At 50.3% G+C, this 20,951-nt stretch overlaps 5 protein-coding genes across 5 annotated transcripts; 4 read left to right on the top strand and 1 right to left on the bottom strand.

The window, feature by feature from the left end:
- Nucleotides 1-271: 271 nt before the first annotated feature.
- On the top strand, nt 272-1,627 carry HO173_000179 (uncharacterized protein; the record flags this gene model as incomplete). Its single annotated transcript, XM_037302130.1, has 3 exons — nt 272-287; nt 338-371; nt 424-1,627. 3 exons carry the CDS (start codon nt 272-274, stop codon nt 1,625-1,627), a joined length of 1,254 nt encoding a protein of 417 aa, XP_037170709.1.
- A 2,636-nt stretch (nt 1,628-4,263) lies between these two features.
- Nucleotides 4,264-5,051, top strand: HO173_000178 (uncharacterized protein; the record flags this gene model as incomplete). Its single annotated transcript, XM_037302129.1, has 2 exons — nt 4,264-4,800; nt 4,845-5,051. The coding sequence occupies 2 exons, from the start codon at nt 4,264-4,266 to the stop codon at nt 5,049-5,051; spliced, it is 744 nt and encodes a 247-aa protein (XP_037170708.1).
- A 78-nt stretch (nt 5,052-5,129) lies between these two features.
- Nucleotides 5,130-6,125, top strand: HO173_000177 (uncharacterized protein; the record flags this gene model as incomplete). Its single annotated transcript, XM_037302128.1, has 2 exons — nt 5,130-5,343; nt 5,434-6,125. The coding sequence occupies 2 exons, from the start codon at nt 5,130-5,132 to the stop codon at nt 6,123-6,125; spliced, it is 906 nt and encodes a 301-aa protein (XP_037170707.1).
- A 1,751-nt stretch (nt 6,126-7,876) lies between these two features.
- On the bottom strand, nt 7,877-11,511 carry HO173_000176 (uncharacterized protein; the record flags this gene model as incomplete). Its single annotated transcript, XM_037302127.1, has 7 exons — nt 7,877-8,230; nt 8,287-9,341; nt 9,393-9,485; nt 9,564-9,844; nt 10,178-10,193; nt 10,245-11,356; nt 11,414-11,511. 7 exons carry the CDS (start codon nt 11,509-11,511, stop codon nt 7,877-7,879), a joined length of 3,009 nt encoding a protein of 1,002 aa, XP_037170706.1.
- Nucleotides 11,512-19,525: 8,014 nt separating this feature from the next.
- On the top strand, nt 19,526-20,656 carry HO173_000175 (uncharacterized protein; the record flags this gene model as incomplete). The annotated part of the gene is made up of 1 exon (XM_037302126.1): nt 19,526-20,656. One exon carries the CDS (start codon nt 19,526-19,528, stop codon nt 20,654-20,656), a length of 1,131 nt encoding a protein of 376 aa, XP_037170705.1.
- Nucleotides 20,657-20,951: the final 295 nt, after the last annotated feature.

Genomic DNA, 20,951 nt, shown 5'->3' with positions numbered 1-20,951 from the left:
ATTAGAATAATAGAATTGACCAGTTTGCAATTTTCCGGTCTTACTAGGTGTAGACAAATCTACCTCTAGATGAGTAGACTCTTAGACGCTCAAAAGGGACAGCTCTAAGCCTCTATATTGAAGCGAGATATATAAAGTCTTGGCGCTCAAGAGCTAGAATTTAGAAGTTGCCTTCCTTCCCGTTCACTTCAACAACCCTCGTCGTCTACTCTCAATCACAGAGGATCTATCATGGGTGCAGATATAGCATACTCCACCGCTCTTCGATAGCATGAGTAGCCTTCAACGTACGTGCAAGCCTTTTCATCTCCGAGCGGAGTGACTGACACCACTCCAGATGCTACTCCGCAGGTCCCACCACAGCAGTCCTCGTGAGCTCTTAGAACACCGAATAAAGGCTACAGTTTGCTGATATGTCCTCAGTCTTTCATTCACACAAGGTTTCCTACTCGGCCAACTTTCCGTCGTGATCTTGATCGGCTGCTTCATCAAATTCTTCATCTTCGGCGACCCCCCTTCCCCCGAAACCACAGCCTCAGCACGCGCCCTCGCACGTCGAGATCGCAGCCGCTCCGTCTCTCACACTTCCTCCTCGTCCAGCCCCCACAAGCTCAACAGCCAACGCTCCGCCTCCCACGTCCTACGGCCTCCGCCGAGACTGACGACCGCTACGATTCTCTCGAAGACGTATTACAATGTCGATTCCCACCAACAGGAGAGTCTGGATTGGTTTAACGTCCTGATTGCGCAGACGATCGCGCAGTTCAGGAATGATGCGCATGACGACGACGCGATTTTGGAATCTTTGACCGGGATTCTGAATGGGCAGCAGAAACCGGGCTTTTTGTCGGATATCAAAGTTACGGAGATCAGTCTGGGGGAGGAGTTCCCGATCCTGAGCAATTGTCGGGTGCATCCCGTGGATGATGGTGATACGAATGGGCCTGAGGGGCCGAGGTTGCAGGCGAGGATGGATGTGGATTTGAGCGATTTTATTACGTTGGGGGTCGAGACGAAGATTATACTCAACTATCCTAAGCCGCTCACCGCCGTCTTGCCCGTTGCGCTGGCCGTTTCGGTCGTCCGCTTCTCAGGCACACTGTCAATATCCTTCCTGCCCTCGCATTCTACGCCCGCCAGCACTCCGTCCGGCGCACCGCACCAGCCACCTTCGATCACACCTACGACCCTCGCTTTCTCGTTCCTCCCAGACTACCGCCTCGATCTAAGCGTGCGCTCTCTAGTCGGCTCACGATCCCGCCTACAGGACATCCCCAAAATCGCACAACTAGTCGAGAGCAGACTGCACGCCTGGATCGACGAGCGCTGCGTTGAGCCAAGGGTGCAGCAAGTCGTCCTGCCAAGTCTATGGCCGAGAAAAAGGAACACGCGGGGTCCTGGATCCGCGGACGATGAGGAAGCCGTGCCGAAGGAAGTCATGAGGGACGTGAGGGAGGAGGCTAGGAAAGAGGTAGAAGAGGAGAGAAGGAGAGACGGGGAGAGAAGAGAAAGGGAGGAAGGGAGCGGTGGAGCGGTCGATGCTAGTGGGTTTGAAGAGGGACTGCGGTGGAGGAATAGGACATATGAGAATATGCCAGGGAGCATGCCTGGCATGATGGTGAATTGACGGTGGAGTTTGGAAATGTGTATGGGAGGATGGCATCTTTGGTGTGCTAGGAAGTAAGCAGGAGAGATCAAGGGCTACGTAAGTACGGCATTGTATACAAAGGATATACATGGAGTCGTCGGGTATCAGCACTATATTTCCAGGTGAAATCCAGCAGCGGGTCCGAGACCCATCAGGACGCCCCCGTTCCATTGGACGACTCGACACCATCTTTCGGTATCCCAAGTAAGCCCAAACCTTGATTGATCCTACCTTTCTTTTCCCTTTGTACATTCCTCATAACTCCATGTCCGATCCCAATTTTTAACACCCCAGCCCAACTCAGCCGAACACCTTTCCTCAGACAGCGTGACCAGGATGCCGAACAGGCCGTTCCAAATCCTGTTCCCAAATCGGTTGGATGAGGATCTGCGCAGATTTCGGAGTCAGCATTGCTTATTTTCGAGGTGGGAATTGGAGTTGCGAGACAGGTTTATGGAGTTGAACGTCTTCTTGCTCTCGAAACATGTCTAGCGACCCACCTTCAACACCAAATAGGAAGAATCAGCTCCGAGATGTAGGTACCATAGAGTCTATTGTTACATTGGAGGCACAGGTGGCTGTAAGGTAGGCATTGCCGTTGATGCACTTGGCGCCAGGGTACGCTTTGGACCAGGCCGCTTTGATGGGAAGGCATTGGGAGATGGTGGCGAAGACGGAAGCGGGACACCAGCATACGACGATACCCATACCCATAACGACCCAGACGCGGACACCGAAAAGTCATTGGTAGAAGAAGAGGATGGAGAGCTTGATTGGAGTTATTGTCACGGCGTAGGGGATTTTGTAGCAGACAATGGTCTTGGGCTGTTGTCATCTCCACCTTGAAGGAGGATGGTGAGGGGCTCACCTGGGAAAGCATTGTGAGATCGCTTGCTTCGATGCTTTGGAAATGATGGCCAACGCCATGTTGAGCATCTGTACCAATCAATAAAGTGGACAGAAGGGAGGACTAGAACGCACCGACGAAGACCACTGCAGAAGCGCCGTAGGATGCAAGCTGTGATTTGTCAGGACAGAGATGGCACCAATCATGCTCCATTTTCAAGAGATCGTACCAGAGCAAGTATCATGACAAAGTCGCTGGATTACAACATCGCTGTCAGAATTGCGTATTCGAGGGGGTTTGTCGAACCACGAAAGACATTTCGAGATTTAAGACCGGCAGGACATGCCTTAAGGCCCAACACTTGGGCCCGAAGAGGAATATGGACTCGGAAACTACGTACTCCCAGCAAAGACTCGCTGACCCCAATTTTCTTGACATCGGTCGCAAGATTAGTGCTACCGTAGCAGAACGAGAAGGGCAGCATCGGCTCCATTGACTTGGGGAACAATGCTACCGCACACGGGCCTCCTTTTCATCTGGGGCGTATGTCGTCGTCTCAACCGTAGACATCTTCGCAACTAGTCTCGCAGGCTTGCCTGGAGATCACGACAGCAGCAGCGGAACCGATTGAAGTGGTGATTCCAGTAAAGGGAGAAAATCCACGAGAGATGGAGAACGCTCAAGCAAGATGGCAGAAAGCAGTGTATGATCTCGAAATACAGACCAATAAGAGTGGAGAGATGAATGACAAAGTGTTCCTAATCGTTCGCTTCCGGACGAAGAGGGGTCATGCAACGAAGAGGGGAGAAGGAGGAGGTAGTTGACGCACACCATCACCGTCTACTAGCAAACCTGGGTGATAATTGAAAACAATACTTCCAACTTGACACAGACTCTAGAGATCAACAGGGCCATTGCAGGTTGTGGAGAGCATGCAGCTAGCCTCGTGCTGGCATACGAGAGATCCAGCACGAGGTGGAAAAGTAAAGCAAGATACTTATGGCATCTGAGATTACCTATGCTTCGTTCACCACTGCACCTGAATATTCCGGCCGATAATACGACAATCGACAATTTTCCGGACACCTTTGGCCAATGAGAATGTCGCAAAATTAGCAGCCAAGGGAAAATACATTGAACAGATGGATTGCCATTTTGTCACTGAAAACTCTGCTGGTATGGAATATGAGGAAAAGAAGGACAATCAACATCTCTGCGCGTCAGACTCAGATGCCAAGCATTTTGAGCATGACTAAGCTAGCGTGGAGCCTTTCTATTCCATCTCCATCATAGTGGAACAGGCCTTCTCAGCTCACAGCGACATGTTCCCAGCAATCTGCATAACGCACCGCATGACTGGCATGAACCCGATCGCAAATCCAGGCAATTGGGACAAAGCATGGGCTAGGTGCCGTTGTTGATACTCGAGATACTCTACCAGCCCCTCGCAGTAGTGGCGGGTCAGTGCCAGGTACGAGTACCGTGAGTACCTCCTCGAGAGCTGGTTCGAGAACTCTTCCTTCTCGGCGCCGAAATCTCACTTATTCCAAGCTACAGGTCAGAGTTCACTCTTTCTCTTTTCGTCATCACATGTACATGTAGTCTGTCTCCATTACTATGACTGCTCTCTTTGACTTTATGCCTATTTACACTTGCGTCTTCTGTATGGCCCCAATCACTTCCCACTGTAGACCTAGACTATGAGGTCCACCAGGCGATTGCATTCAACGTAGTTATCAACCCACGATTACAAGCAATTCCCTCCGGCATGCATACTGACAGCCCCAAGACTTCCGGCGGCTACTATAAGTTCTTGAACATCCAATACGGCGAGCCTCCTATAGGCGACCTTCGAATTACCAGGTCGATCCCTCATCAGACGAAGCGCTCTGTTATCAACATTGGCAGCTTGGAATGTGTCTGCCCACAGTCCAATCCTTTCTGGCTGGCGGTAGGCGGCCGGTGGCTATCACACTACGAAAATAGTACCACATTCCCCTTTGAGCAAACCAGCGAGACATTATTGACGAGTAAATACTCGGCGTTGGTTCTCCCCGAGCCCGAGGATCCTAGGATCTCAGAAGATTGTCTCTACTTGGACGTGATGGTGCCGCAGAAGATTTTTGATGGTGCTCCCAATCCAACCCGCTCCAAGAACTCAAGCGGTGCGTCTCTTTTTGTCTGGATCTATGGAGGCGGATACACTTCCGGCTCCAAAGAGGGTGTCGGAAATCCAGCTGGTTTAATCAAGGTGGCCGGTATGGCTAATGGTGAAGGCGTGGTTTATGTGGCTATGAATTACCGCGTAAGTTCAAGACCGACTGTATGGCATCAACTTACACAAAATAGCTCGGCGCATTTGGCGGGATATCTGGACCAAGTCTATCAGCCAGCCAAAGCTTAGCGTTACAATGGGTACAGGAAAACATCCACCTTTTCGGCAGCGACCCGAACCGAGTCACAGTAATGGGGGACTCGGCCGGCGCAGGCTCCGTCGTGTTCCAAATAACAGCCTATGGGGGCACCAAGGACCCGTACTGTTCTAACAATCCATAACTCAAAGCCCGGCAGTCCTCACGGACCTCCCGGTACAATACCGACAAGGGGCTTTCCAGCAATTTTTACAACTGTGCAATGTCTCCACCCTGCAAGAAGCTCGCCAAATGGGACACGGCCTCTCTGAATAGAGGCAACAACCTCTGGATCGGCTACGGTGACCACTACGGCGGTTTCATCGCCGGCCTAGTCTTCGACGGCGACTTCGTCCCTGATCTACCTGGCCGCCTCCTCTTCAAAGGTCGTTTCAATAAAACAATCAAGAAAACGAACGGCCATGACACGAACGAAGGTATTCTTTCCACATTACCTACTGTAAACTCCACAGCCTCCTTCACCAGCCTTGTCGAGCTTTAACTGCCCAGCGTGAACAGCAGCATAGTCTCTTACATCACCGACGTGCTCTACCCCCCAGTTCTCGATGGTAGCTTACCCTACAATGACCAATGGAATCGCGGCATCACCTTCGCCAGCGAAGCAATAATTATATGTAATACCAACTACTTGACCGCGCCTTCAACAATCAAACCCACGGCTAAATGTTTTTCGTCCCCCCCAGCCTTCCACGCAAACGACACGGCATACACCTTCTACAACGACCCTGGCTCCAACTATAGCTACGGCACTTACAACGCGACTATCGCGCAAGCGACGCAGCAGCACGTCACCTCCTTCGTGGGAACAGGAATCCAAAGCGGCGGTTCCGCGTTCAACGACATCCCTACCTATGGCAATGGCACCATTCTCAACCTCAACAACACCGGCCTACCTTTCCAGCCGATCCCAGACCCAGACGCCACGAATCGATGTCTCTTTTTCCAACGGGCGCCGTTCGAGAACTCGACGGCTGGGGATGCGCTCAGTGCGTTCTATGCCGACGGCACGAGCGGGAGCAATGGCACAAAGGGGAGTGGCGACTCCATCGTAGGAATTGACGGTGGAACATTGGGGCCGGGAGTGCAGACAGCTTCGATTTCATCGAGTGAAGATTTGAGCGTGGGCGCTGTGGGGTTGGTGAAGGTGGTGGAGACGGCGTTGGGTGCGATTGCTACGGTTGCTGGGTGGCTGCTGTAGGAGTAGGAACAGTCAGGTGGATGTATATAGTATATGTAAGATATGTGTATGTGTATGTGTATGTGTATATATGTAGAATAGAGAGAGAAATGTTTATATCATAGAACGTATTTACCAATGTATACAACATCCATCGTCCTAGGTCCTTCGAATCTGCGCGTCCATTCGTGTCTTCTGAGAACAATCTGTCTTAATGAATATCACCGGAAACGATCTGGGTTGGAATTGTACTTCAGCGTGTATATATAAGCGTCATTGCCACCCTCCCCAAAAATACTTAACTATCCTTCTCATCGCTCCCCCCTCATTACCGACACAGCAAGATAGAACCCTTCAGACCTCCTCCAGCCAACCAATCACATCTACACAACGCCTCCTACTCCCTCTCTCTCCCTCTCTCTCTCTCTCTCCTCTCTCTCTCTCTCTCTCTCTCTCTCTCTCTCTCTCTCAAGCTCTGCACCTAAACCGCCCTTGAATAGCCATGAGTAAGAACAAGAAGAAACATCCATCCATGGTGGCATATAGCTCGCTCCATGGGCAACCTCACCGAACCAAATCGTAACTTCGCCTATTTTAAAGAAGATCGCGAATGTTAAATAAAAGGCGGTATAGATAATAGCTCCCTTCTTAGTAAACCAAGTCTTCTTCCCGGGCCCAGTGAGTCCGTACTTGTATCGTCCAACGGCGTGACCTTGTCGGGGAGCCGGAGGATAGAGTGTGGGGACTTGGCACGTATGTTCTTGGTTCTGTGTTTGGCGAAGGTATGGCAGGGATGTGGCTTGTGAGCCGGGAGGAGGATGTGAGGGATCTGTGGGGGGGGGGGGGAGGAGGACGACGACGACGAGAAGAAGAGGTAAACGGAGCGAATGAAATGGATAACGGAGGGTTCTTTGGACTGTTGTGTCTTTGAAACGTGTTGCAATAAACGTTACGTAATAGATTGTAGGTTTACATAGTATGTCAGAATCATTCCAGATGGAATGGAAGGCATAGAACTTTCGACTACATAGCTCTAGTACGTCTTTGTATCCTGTCAAGACGGGCAACGCTTTTCTGTCCATCGAGACCTAGGTTGAGCAGCTAGGTGGTTTTGCTCCCGAGGGATGACTGTGCAATGAATGGGTAAGCACGCAGACCACCTCGCACATGCGAGGCTTGTAGTATGTCACACTCCGAGTAAAGGATCCGAAGGACTCATCGCCATGGACCAAGTGCCCAGCAGCGGCATTCCTCACTGGATTTAAGCGTAGCGCGCCACCTCTATGTTCACGAATCATAGTTTTCGGGGTACAACGTCGGCCTGTAGGTACTGCTGGCTAATATCTGACAAACTTATCGAAGCACAAGCAAGGCGGTTACGGAAGATCCGACTGTGGCTTTTTTATCGAAGCCTCTGATGGCTTTGAAATGGTTGCTTTCCAAGGAATGCACTACAAAACGGTTAACAATCATCTTCCAATGTTGGATATTCTTGTCAATTAGGATGGCAAGTATTTCAATTACCCTTGTAAAGTCATGTACACCAAATGAATCAACGAGTCTGGTGTTTGGTTTACTCGTGTTGCTTCGGCGCTCATCGTCTGCCACGGTCTTCGGACTGTGCTTCGCAGTCGACATTCTCCTCTTGAGTCTGTTGCTAAGGGAGGAGGCCGCAGGCAATGGGGAGGGTAGAGCAGAGTCGCAGAAGTCGAAGGCGCATTGGACCCCTCGTCTTCTGGTATCTGTATAAGCTCACATGTTTCTTGCCATCTTTACTGTTGAGGCAGATACAACGCCAAAGTCTGTTCGAGCTTCGACAGAGACAATGGTTTTGTAAGGAAGTCCTCCGCGCCGGCTGCTTTAAACAAGGCCTGAGCTTGAGCACTGACAACGGCGGTCACAGCAATGATAGGTCTTCTCCGTGAAAGTGTTCCAGCTGCTTCCATTGCACGTATCTCCTTTGTTGCTGTGATGCCATCCTTGACAGGCATAGACTGGTCCATCAGTATTGCGTCTATGGTGGCATCGTGCTTCATCATTTGCTCGATAGCTTCCTCGCCATCATCTGCGAGCAAGACTTGATACTTCAAGGCTGTCAACATCTTTTTGCCGAGCTTCTGGTTGATCTAAAGAGGTGCGTCAGTGAAATCTACCAACGACGACATGGCGAGGATCGTCATACCGGGTTGTCTTCGACTAAAAGTATTACTAAATCCTTTGCTGTAGCTTCCTGAGGCTGTTCCTTGTCGTTGCCATCCACGATGTCGACCTGCGGTGCAAATCTGACCGTTCTGGCAAGAGCGGCATTATTAGCGGACTCGCCGGGAGCGGGGATCTGATCAGCGAAAGTGTGCCATAGCAATGGCTTCTGCAAACGGACGAGATGTGGCCTAGATAGTACGCTAGGGGTCTGCTGGAGCGCCTCTTGAGTATCGTATGGCACAAGGACCTGCCACTGATCCTGCTCAAGCAGCTGCTGAAGACAACGCGGGTTTCCTTTCAAGAATGGTAAGTCCGCCCAAACGTACTTCCACTCCGAGCCAGAGAGATCGGAGGAATCGCTGACCCTCACAACCTCAAATCCAAAACTTTCCCAAGCGGTACGCAGCCCTTCAAATGATCGCTCGTTATCCCCATGGAACATTGCGATACAAGGAAGTGCTTCAGTAAGATAGGGTTCTGGATCTGGCGTACTAGACAACGGCGCGGGTATTGTGACGGTGAAAGTACTTCCAGTCTGTCCCGGCCCCACTGACGCTGTATCTGGATGTCTGCTTTCTACTTCGATCGTCCCATGCATTTTGTGCAGCAGCTGTTTGATAATGCTCATTCCTAGTCCGGTTCCTCTTTGCGATCCTCTGGTCGTTGCTTGTTTGAAAGGCTCAAACAATTGGGGCAAAAAGCATGGGGGAATGCCAGTCCCAGTGTCTTTGATCGTGGCAACAAGCTTACCGTTCTCCATTCCTATCAACAACATGATATAGCCAGACCTCGTGAACTTCAAAGCGTTGGAAAGAAGATTCATGAGGATCCGCTGAATATAAGTTTCGTCCAGGAAGAGTGAATGTGGTACGTTCGGAGACACAACAACCATAAGGCTTACATCTGCTTCGTCATCTTTGTTGGGCAGAAGCATTAGGATTGATTCGCAAACGGTTCTCATGTCCAGAGCAACAGGGTGGCAGACGGCCTCGGCATCCTTTTCTAACTTTGACCAATCCAGTACGTTGTTCGTGACTGTGAAATGATCAGTATGAAAGGAACAACAGGGACTTGCTTCCAACGCACTTAAAGAAAGCGTCTTTGTGGCGTGCTGAATCGCGTAAAGAAGTATACGGCCCTCTTCGGTCAACTCAGTTCGGGATAACAAGTCACCGTAACCTGCAAATTTCGGAGTCAGCAAGGATTTCTTGATTAGGTTGGAGGACAGCTTTTGAGTGTGAAACGAGTCTCTCGTACCTTGGAGGTGATGGAGAGGGGTCCTGATCTCGTGGGAAGCCGACGCTATGAAGTCACTTCTAGCGGCGGCGGCAGCTTCTGCATTCTCCTTCTGCGCGATAGTCCTCCATAGTTGCTTCCGTGTCATTACAATCTCTGCCAATTTGTTGCGTGAGATCGTTGCCACATGTGCTAAGAGGAAGTTGGCTGCGATACATGTCGTGATGGCGATACTACCAATGGCAACAGCTAGCGCAGGCGGGTAGCCTCTTTTGGGAGATGGTTCGGCATTTGACCAAAATCTACGCAGAAGTCGGAGTTAGCATTGCTTTTCCAAGGCAAAAACCAAAGCAACAAGATAAGTCTCCAGAGGAGGAAGAGCCATATCCTCCCAAAACATGGCTTGATGACCCGAATCACAGGCCAAGTCTAAAGAGTAGAGGAGCCGGTCACTCTTCAAAGATAACCTGTGTGACCCGACTAGCGCGACAAGTCTAGAAAAAGCCCCTTGCTCCTGTTATCATGGCTTTAAAAGGGCGAGTTTCAAGATCAGAAACAACGCGTCACTCCCAGAACATGGTTTGTGGCTCGTTCCTAATGTTAATTGAGAAGGGTTTACTCCAAAATGTACGTACGTTGCGGCTCGCATTCCTTTAAACGTGTCAACATATTGGCTTTGGATGCGGGTCTAAATACACGTACCAGTAAAGTGCATGGCAGCGACACCGGTGCATGCTACGATTGCGAAGAGGAATTGCTGGGTCAAGTGAGTCTCGATCTGGGACATCAAGATGCATCCGACGAGACAGACGACCCAGCTGATCAGGCCCGACAAAATGACGAGCGGCGGTTCAAGGGTGAAGTCTCCCTGTGGAATACGCAGCGCAGAAATTCCCACATAGTGCATGCTTGTGATGGCCAAGCTCCATAGAAAACCTTTAATGATATTCCTGCGCGTACAACCTGCGTAGAGTGCTTCACCAGTTGCAATGAACGCATTCTTCGCAGGCGATGTGCCTCGGTAGGCAAGATTCATAATGCTGCTGAGTCCATAGGAGCTATAGGTTGATCCCATGAACGAATCGGATCGCCGTGATATTGACTGATCGCTTGGCTCTCTTTGAAACCTTGGGAACCCCGGAAATCCAATCGAACTTTCAGAACTCTCCACGCGTGTTGGAGTTATCCGTTCTGGGCTTTGCGCCGGAAGTTTCGTTGGTGTTCCTCCGGCTGAGCCGTTGAGGTGTAGATCCAAAAACTTGTGTCCTGGGTCACGATAGAGGACCGGTTGGGGAGAAAGAGGTGGAGTCTCGGGCGGTGTGTCGGGATTGAATGTCCCATTTCTGTCTTGTTCGAAGGGATGTGTCGATAGTGGTGGCGATTCTGAATCCTCTGAATCATGATTGTAGCGTTCCTCTTCATATTCTTCTCCTACCTCCTCCTCCTCCTCCTCTTCCTCCTCGATAGGGTGCAAAAGACCTTCGGATGAGGGGTCACGCGCATTCAACTTCGAACGTTTAATGGCGGAACTTTTAGTTCTTTCTCTCCTCAATGCTCGGAAATTTCTCCGTCTGCTTCTCATGTATGTATCCCATAGCAGATCAGATGCCAATGCTGTAAAGGTGAACGAGACGGCGAGCAGAGCGCTGAGGAGTGTGAGGGGAACGTTGATTCCAATTGGCAGATCTAGCTCGCATGCCAACATTGCAACGAAGTGGAGGCTCCAGATCGAGCAGAAGCCAAAGGTGAGGCTCCCTAGTATAGTCCAGATGAGTACACTTGAGAAGTGAAGGGACATTCTCGCTTGGCACATGCTGCAAGATATTGTCAGCCTTGGAGTAAAGAGGCTAGAGCACTAATGTGAAACAAACAGTTGCGTAGACGTGAATGCCCCGAGGAATGAAATGGCAATGGACGCGGCTATCATGCCAGCATTCCAATGGGGTTTGAGTTGACGCATCGACTCCATGGCTGCTTCGATGACAGTATGTGGCACTCCCTCCACAGGATTAGCTTTGCTTGCTGATTCAGCGTTATAGCCACATCCTACGCGCGGCGAATGCTGCGAGTTGGCGATCGGGGCCGAGCGTGCATCGTCCTAGAAGGCGGGAGTCAATTGAGTTGACATATACATAAGCCTAGTCCAGGATTTAGAAGGCAAAACAGAGCACGCCGACTCTTACAAATGATGAGGATGAGGCCATGTATACAAGAACAGCAGGTGCATTGACAGGTTTTGCTTGGACTGGAGGGCTGGATGGACGAATCCTGGCAGGCCTGGACCTGCGTCCTCGGATTGATCTGCAGATCGACGCTTCCGAGCCGAGATATATCTTGGCAAGCATGTGAAGAAATCGAGAAAGCCTGCTGGAAGATTGACTCCTGTTATCAAATGGTCACCGCGAAAGAGATCGAAAAGCCCGCTGAATGAATCTCCATTCAATCACTACAAGATTGGTCGCTACGTCATTGGTCGTATGGCCTGGCTGTACACAGTCGCCAGGCTCTTCATCGCAAAGCTCAAGAGGCGTCCTTGGAGTGCTTTCCCTATCCGACTTGTCTTTGGGTTTCATTGCCAGTACCGATATTGGTACATATTTCGCATTGATCGTGATTTCTTAGGTTGGGCCCTCACTCTGGCTTCCGAGAAACCCACGGTATACAAGAGCATAAGCCTTTCCGCCATGGCGTTCGATGGCGTCTATGCCACTCTCCACCGTCGGTACAGGATATCCAATCTGTACCCGTGGTACTACTGAGGCGGGACGCCCTTCTCGAAACTGCGAATGCTGCCCATCCAATTGTCCAAGGTCTCCGCGTCCTTGCATCCCTCCCGCAGCCGTTTGACTGGCGCAATTCAACGAGGACCACTTAATCTACATTATTTTACTTTCCTTCTCAAGTCCATAAGGAGATCTGCGGTCGGACTTAAGCATCGCGCATAAGCAAACGCGGAAAATACTGATGCTCTGGGAGATTCCAAAATTTATCAAAACCTTTGAAGCTTCCCAGTATCTTCAAGTGTTTGCAGTTTTGCATGGTTCCTGCGCCTGCTCTCAAAAAGACCGAACCAATCCATACCACAGGGGTTTGGCTGGGCATTGATTATGGTTTCCTTTCCAAGAAGGTATAGGTACGACCAAGCATTGATCCGCATGGAGTGGATGCAGGCTCACACATTAAATCCATTGGCTCGATAAATCAAAGATTCGATGAGAAAGCAATTCATGTCGTGATCGCCAATCTACAAATCTGCATTCATTCCCTAGAGAGGATGTTACTTTCTCCCGTGCATAGATATTCGAAAGAGGAGAGCGGTCAAGATCAAGATGAGCCCCTAAAATGACACTTCGGAAGCGACCCAAATCGGTCATGGAAGCAATCGTGACCACATATAGATCTACGTTGACAGAGTTGACAGTCCACTACAGATGATGGACCAAACACGTTCTAGCTATGGCATCGTTCCAAAACTTCTTTTCGAAACACGTTGCTGGCTCGAACCGTTGTACGACATTCGATGGTCCCAAAGTTCTATTGGCCAAATTTTGTTCGAACCGCCCCTTTTCCCCAATGGCAAAGACAGACTTTTGCTCATATCAGAAATCAGGAACAAACTTGGGGAGGAAGACGTACAGTTTGCACTTCTGTGCGAGGCAAATCCAGATTCGATGCCCAAACTCGTGTGCCGAGCTGCGACTTCACTGAGCTTAGGGAGTCAAAAAACATTCAGGCAACACGCATAAGACTACGGGCTCGTGTTCAAAAAACATCTCGCAGCACAACGGCCCATTGCCCTGATAATCCGGCTATCCAAGCTAGGTACTCGTCTTTGGGAGACCCGGTACGGTAGGATTCAAAGCCATCACCTGACATTTCGTTGGGCACGAGGAGCATAGAATGGATGAATGTATCGGGAAGCCGGTCCGTGATGCGCTTGTACTAGTACCTGAGGTCAAGTCATTTCATCCAGCAGCTACTTCTAGGATACGTCCATAATAGTTCGCCTTTCCATGATTCGAAACCTGAAGCGTGACACACGTCCCGGAGTTCAAGCCAATGTGTCAGCGCCTTGCCGCGATGGGGTCGTCGACGATTTCTTTGAGATATGGGTGCCGGAATAGATAGAAGCTCCCAACGTGTTTAGTATCTTACGCTCAGTCCCACGAACGCCCCGAAATCTCGCCCATCCATTTTACCCTTGCCGTTGCGGCGACATCCTGCAAGAATACTTCTAGCCATGCAGATTGCTAGACCTTGCCACTCAAACCCAAGCCATCCCAGCATCTCTTCCTCACCCACTCACTCCTCCACCCCTCCAGTCCCACTCCACTTAAAATACTCACCTCCAACTCCACCGTAGCGCCCAGAGGGAGCTCGTAACACCGCAAATCTCCTATTCTGCCACACTCTGCATGGCGGGTTATAGTTGTAAGCTTCCGAGGAAGTCACTCGCGGTCGAACATGCCCCAAACAGACGTAAACAATTCCAATCCTGTCTCCTCTGTGCTCCTGTCAACGGCGATCGATGAATGTGGATCCAAGAAGCATAGTGTCAGCAACGACTTTACAACAGGTCCGTGCACGTACGCCCGGATAGTCTTGCCCGCACCAGCTGTTTTCCAAGTCAGCAGGTCAGACAATAGCTTCAGCTCGGATGAGAGCGGCATCTATGTCTTTGGTCGGTGCACGAGTTGCCCAAGTAGGCCCACGAGCATAGGTCCTCTGCGGGTAGTGTGCTTCATCGTGGAAAACCTAAAGATGACTTTGATGGACGATCTGTGACACAATTATATGAAATCGCTGCACATGAAGCCATCGGAGGGGTTTGAAGCTCAAAAGAGACAAGATTGTAAGAGACTGAAGAGCGATTATGTTGTTCGAGGAGACCGTCTCCGCAACATACGCTTACCTGATCGATGATGAGATACATGACATCGTTGCTGCGAAAACCGGGTAGCTTTTGCTGGATATTGTTCACGTCAGTAATGTGAGATGAGGTACCTCAGCGCCTCCAGCTTCGGGGAATCCATGAGCAGATAGTCAGAGAGCTTGCCCTTTCCTCGGGAATGATGAAGATCATGATCATGGCTCGATGCCAAACTTGGATCTTAGCATTGACAACGAAAGAGCATTGATAAGTAAGATGCAGTTGACAGGTCGGGCGGAAACAGAGAATTCAGACTTTTCTGGTTACCTCTATGTGATGCCTTGTTATATGACCTCTCACCCAGCTCCACAACTCAAAAGCATTTCGATAACGCACAGGGAAATGTAGGTGGCTATCGTGATCGATGTCGAACTTGGCACATGACCAACCATGGAGCTTGAATCACTTGTACTTGCCTGGATTTCTATGAGCAGCGCGATGCTGGTCTGCCTGATCAAGCCTTGAAGTCAGAGTTTTAGCGTTGCTACTAGCAACAATGTTTTAGCGCTTGTTGGTTGCTCGTGAGGCTGTTTTCAGGTGGGGCTCTGTTTTGTGCCGGACTTGGCTCCGCAACTCCATCAATTTCCCCAAATCTCAGCTAGCTGAAATGAATTGTAAAACATCCGCAGTTTGCAACCTCGTGTTTTCCCGCGTCTGTAAAACTACCGTTACTTCATCTTTGTTTGGTGCCCCTTTCACTGCCGTCCTTCTCATCCGGCTTAGGTTGAGGGACGGCCAACGAGAGAGCTCGCTTAGAATCTCCCAACGAAGAGAGCGCGAGATTGGATTAACCTGGCACGGATCCTTTGTCGACATGGGAAATAGCTACCTGTAGCAGTAATTAGTCGAAATGAGAAACATAGATGGCAGATTACTATACAAAGCACGCTAAAGATTGTCTGTAATCATAACGGCAGACATTCTAAAAGCCGAGACTATGTGTGAGCATTACTGGACCGCCCTTTGCGAAGCATAGACACTCACTAGTGCCGCTAGTTGACCCTTTTGTTCACACTATGAAGCAGAAGCATGAGTGATGCTAGGAACAGAAGGCAGTGGGCCTTTACGCTGCGATCATTGTTGAAGTTACGTGCTAATTTTGGTAAGGTCTGCCTCATACTCTCATCGAATTGGAGCTAGGGTCTTACACTGTCAAACCTAAGGGAAGCAGCTTGCTCTGCGGTTCTGCCCACTGAAAGCGCAGCGCATGTGACGAGGAAAGCCGACTTCACTCAGTGCTCAAAACAGGCAATCAGCTGGAGCAAAGAGAAGGCCGGTTACGAAACCTTGCGTGCGACTGGTTGCGCGTCTTACAGAGTGGAGAACTGAGTTTGAATCTCATCATGAATCTCCATTTGCTGAAATTGGACCTCCGCCACGTCCCGTCAGAAACATTCATGAGTGCTCTGAAGCCATTTGTGCTGACTCGTTGGCCTGTCCCTGGCTGTTCATTGTTCTGCAACGAGCTCTGCAAAGTGATATTCGGAATGGGATTCCTCCCGCAATGGATTTCTTGGCGAGACAAGATATGGTACCTTGTCAGAAGTGCTGAGATAACGAAACAAAGTTGATGTCAATTGAGCGGCAGCGTCCAGAGCCGAAGAACAAGACGAAAAGGGTAATGGCATAATCATGTGGGGTGATGATCGTCGAGGCCTCGTGACGGCTTCATGCATAAGTGCGTGCTGTATTGGAGCCCAACGTCACTTCAAAGGATTTATTTTTCTACTGATTCACGTTGGCAAATCGCCGCCATCTTCATGCACGCAGCCTATCGAAATCGAAAGCTGGCAATACTTGAGAATCCTTCTAGCTGGTACTGCAATGCTTGGCACCTGGTCACGCTTGCGAAAATTTTGGTAACCAATAGGTGAAAAAGCCGTCAGCCATCTCCAAGTTGAGCTCGCACACAATCTGGTCACTGGAAATCCAATGGCTGGTTGACTGCAGGAACGTTGTTCGCCGTGGGGGTTTGCCCCCACTACCCGTATGCATATTTGACGTGTCTGCAAGACTCGAGGAGGGAATGATGCGAAGAGTCGGACATTGCCTTTGTAATCCCTGGGTCGTAGTGATGAAGGTGAAATGTGAAATATTCAATCTCGTTTGTAGATCCATCCTCGTTGATACGGTGACGCGTCTGTCTGGTCTTACTCCACTTTCACGGTAGACGTACTGAAGCTCAGCGCAAAATTCAGACAGCTTGGGAAGGAAGGATCCGTACTGATTGATTCTGGGTTGAGGCAAATTCGAAGAGGCAAAGAGGCTCGAGGACGTAGCCATCCTGATCTTTTTCCTGCCGATTATTCTGGGTATCGCCACCCTGATAGCCCAGGAGATTTGATCGATGAAAGCTTTGGCCCCACATCAGATTGGGTTGAGGTTCGCCATCTCCCGTGAGAGTTCCGGGAAGTTTGCACGTTTGAGTTCTGTCCTCCCTAAGGTTCGTGCAATGTAAAGTGACACGAGTACGTGAATACCGGCGGTGTATATGAAAGTTGCCCGTTGCAGAGGACGAATTGGGAGAAAAGAAAATTGCCAAGGCCTTGCTTGGCCTTTAGATGCGTTGATGCGTCCTCAAAGGATTTTCAACGCACAGTGAACATCCATGCTCATGGAATGTACATGATAGAATGACGCGGCTAGTGCTCTCCATATGCACTCCATACTGCAGCTCTGAAGTTCAGTAAACGAGTAACCTGCGGGACCGTTAGGTACGGGGCGTACTTGGACGCTAGAGCGGACAAAACCGTTTCCTGCCCCCGCATTTCCAAGGAGGGGAAAGTGATAGGTGGTAGTGTGGTACGCATGCGCAGAGTGGAAAGAGATGTTGTTTATTAGCCAGTTGGTGAATGGCGTTTCGAGAAGCTTGTTTGACATTGCTGATTCTGAGGCTGGAAAGAACAAGGCCCGGAGACGGCGGAGAGATTCATTAGGAAGGCAATGGTGGCACCCGCCATCGTGGATGCAGCCACTGATTCGCCAAATGCGCCTGAGCGGGGGAGCGGCGTAGGGGCAAAAATGGGGTCATTGGGCTTAGTGGTGGCTGTTCCAGGCCCCCTCCGGGACTGCAAGGGAGTAGCGAGTACCGCAGTATGCCTTCGCCTTCGCCTGATCTGTCAATTTTGCCGTACGATGTTGATGTTTGTGTTCTCCCTTTTCTGTTGCGTCGGAGAAGCCGCTGAGACTATCATGAGGAAGGGCAAGGCCGCCGCCACATCCAAGGGAGCTGCAAGGGAAATGCAACAAGGCTTCACAAAGCAGCCTCACGGAAGGATAGGGGTTCTTGGAGGCGTCGATCATCGATTCCGGAGGGTCGGCAAGAGTGCTTTGTGCATAATCACAATTATGCGGGCCTCTAGAGCAAAGACAGGCTCACAGGTGAAAAGGTAGGCGGTAGGCGGATGGATGGAGGATGCTGGGATGTGAGGTACAAATTGAATCCAGAAATGCCTAAAGCTAAGATAAGTCTATCCGCGAGGGTTATTCCCTGCTTTCCAACAGGGGGCGTAGGGGATGAAGTAGTCCGAGTAGGTACCTAGTAGCACTTGGCAGTAGTACTCGTCTTCTGTGCTTCTGGTAGGGCAAGTCCAGGCGTCATACGCACTTACCGATTTACGCATCATTTCCCTCGACTGACGCCATGGCGAATTCTGTACTCTGGTACACGGTCTGTAAAACCCTGCAGACGCATGGCTGCCTTCCACACGCTATGCCAGCTTGAGAGGACTTGCAGAGAGATATCATGGTCGGCTCCGCCAACAACCTTGAAGAAGGAGATTTAACATTCCGCTGTTGTCCAATGTAATGATTCGTAGCCAAGGAAGGGAAGAGAAGAGGCAAAAATAAATTTGGGAGAATTCAAAAAAGAGGGCAGCGGTCGATCAAACCAACAGCCGGTTCCTATGAGCGGTAGATGTTCAGGGACATTGGAACTAGCCTCCACCGTAATAGCCGCACAGACTTCGCATTACTCAGGGTGTCAGACTCTACTCAGATAGTTCACATAATAATACCCATTCTACCGTATCCCCACCAAAAATAAAAGTAGTGGGGAGATTTAGTCGACCGGAAGATACCACGACGGTTAGCACAAGTGTAAATGACTAGCATATTTTCAAAACGTAGGTACATATCCCGATAACTTGGTCTTAGGTCCAATATAAATTTTGGAATTTTTTTTTGAATTTTGATTTGGACGTCGTTTGTTAACATGCACCCGTTTGCCCCAGTCTCTCATTCCTTCTCCAATCCTGTCCACTCTAACAGCATTTGACGGATTGACGGGTTGACGGTTGCCCAGCTGTCGATGCGCCTTACTGTTGGACCCCGGGTAAATTTCAATCACACGCGTCATTATTTTATTGCTCCAGGCCAAACACAACGGGCATCCTCCCACCTCCCACTAATTGATTTATTATAAGACCAAAAAGCTTGGACCACATATTCCACAATAAACGTTAAGAAAGCGCGTCTATCTCACACATTTTGATGATAATATAATACAACCTACACCATCAAGATTTTGGGGGATGCAGGTCCGAATCCATTAGAAGAGATTCGTAGGCCACTTTTTCATGTGAAAAGAGTTCTTGCCGACTTAAACATTACCGAAACTCAATCTTGCCCGGTAGTGTCATTCAAGCTTCAATTACTTCTGCGCTGCTGCCTCTTACCGTCGATCTTTATGTACTTTCCTCGACTGCGCGCTCCAACAGCGTTGCCCGTCTGAGGCTCCTCAGTCAAAGAATTCCCCATCATCGCTTTCTTTGACACCTTTCACCTCATTCTCTTCCTCATTCATAATAAATCCAAATAAAAAGGCAGACGAGCGTCTGCGTCATGAGTGTTGGCAAGGCCCCTGCGTGCGTGCCCACATGGCGGGGCCACATCGAGACCACCAAAGACGCGTTGATCATCTTCGAGGCTTGCTTCAGTGGCACTTTGGCACACTGTTTCCGCCGTCCTCACGACCGGGAGCGCAATCAGCTCATTGTGAGCGGCAACGTCTTCGTGTACGAAGAGGCTACCTCGGGCATCAAGAGATGGACCGATGGCATCCCCCTGGAGTCCGAGTCGCATTCTGACCAATTTCCTCATCTACCGCCAACTCAACAGCCCCTTTCCGCCTGGCGAGAAGAAGAGAGCGACCAAGCGGAGTCAGAGGGCACTCAAGCCGGGTGAGCCGTACGCAACGAGTGCAACCACCACACCCACAACCGACGAAGGCAGATCGTTCCCGGGGCCGGAATCACCGAACCCCTCGCAAAATAAACAAGATGATAGCCCGGACAAGGATGCCAACCGCGGCCTGGTCGGCTCGCTAGTAGACTCCTACGAGTTCAAGGAGAATGGGCTGCTAAAGAAGACGATGACGGTCACTGTCCACAATGTACAGCATCACCTGGTATCCTACTACTCTCTCGAGGATGCGAAGCACAACCTCAGGACACCTAGGGATGATCCTCGTCTCAAGGATCTCCCGATAAGGGAAGCTTTGTTGAACCAGCCGAAGTTCAAATTCCCCAACCTTGACGACGCTGGAGACGGAAGCTACGAGCAAATGGAAGGGTCGCAGAATGCCTATTCTCAATATTACCAGCCGAACGGGTACGACGCAAGGATGTACCCTCCAAATCCCGCACTTCAAGCTCCCCAAGTTTCATCCCCAATAGCTTTCCACCCTGCGTATGCTCCGTCACATCCACCTTCTACAGGCCCGGGCTATGCATCGATAGCACCATCCACACCGGCCTACGCATCCTTGGCGCTTGGGCCCGTGTCATACCCGCAACATCAACCTCACGGTCAATACACGCCTCACTTCAAGCAAGAGGGGGTCCCACAATACCAGGGCCAGCCGCCGCAACACCCTCAGTATCAACCACAGCATTATGGTGGCCATCCTCAAGATCACCAGGTACAACAACATCCAAACTACCAGCAGCAGGCAGGCCAGAATGCCCTACCCCGTCCGCAAGCAATGGTAGACTATCTTCACGCGAACACAGCAGACAATGGCATGAGTCATGAGCTGTACGGATCTCCTGGTATCAAGGCGGAAGGGATGGTGCCAACATCTCATCCCCAACAAGGACAGGCCTGGCCACCTGCCTATTCGCAGTCATGGGGTGCCCGTCCAGATGGGCAGTCATACACTTCTTCTTACCGCGCACAATCCTAATCATTGGCTACACGGCATTCTTTCAAAATGCGGGCGGAGTGCGATTGTCGTTTGATAACCTTGGGCTGCGCGACGATCTGGAAGGCTTGCAACGGAAAGCAGTCATCTACAATGGCGTTATCATTTCTGCATTTGCGTCTGCTACAAAATATACACCAGGGGCGGCTTCTTGTCAAAATCTCAGCATGGTCTTCTACGAAAGTTGTTGCGTACTTGGCTGGGACTTATAAACCCAACGGGCGTTTAATGTGGAGTCACTGTTAATGTTTGCTGATAATTGCACATACACCACATG

The sequence above is a fragment of the Letharia columbiana genome, assembly GCF_014066305.1.
Source record: "Letharia columbiana isolate WasteWater2 chromosome Unknown Sc0000000_s0, whole genome shotgun sequence".
Lineage (NCBI taxonomy): Eukaryota > Fungi > Ascomycota > Lecanoromycetes > Lecanorales > Parmeliaceae > Letharia > Letharia columbiana.
The sequence above is the reverse complement of the archived record's forward strand: the minus strand, read 5'-3'. Positions and strand labels throughout refer to the sequence as shown.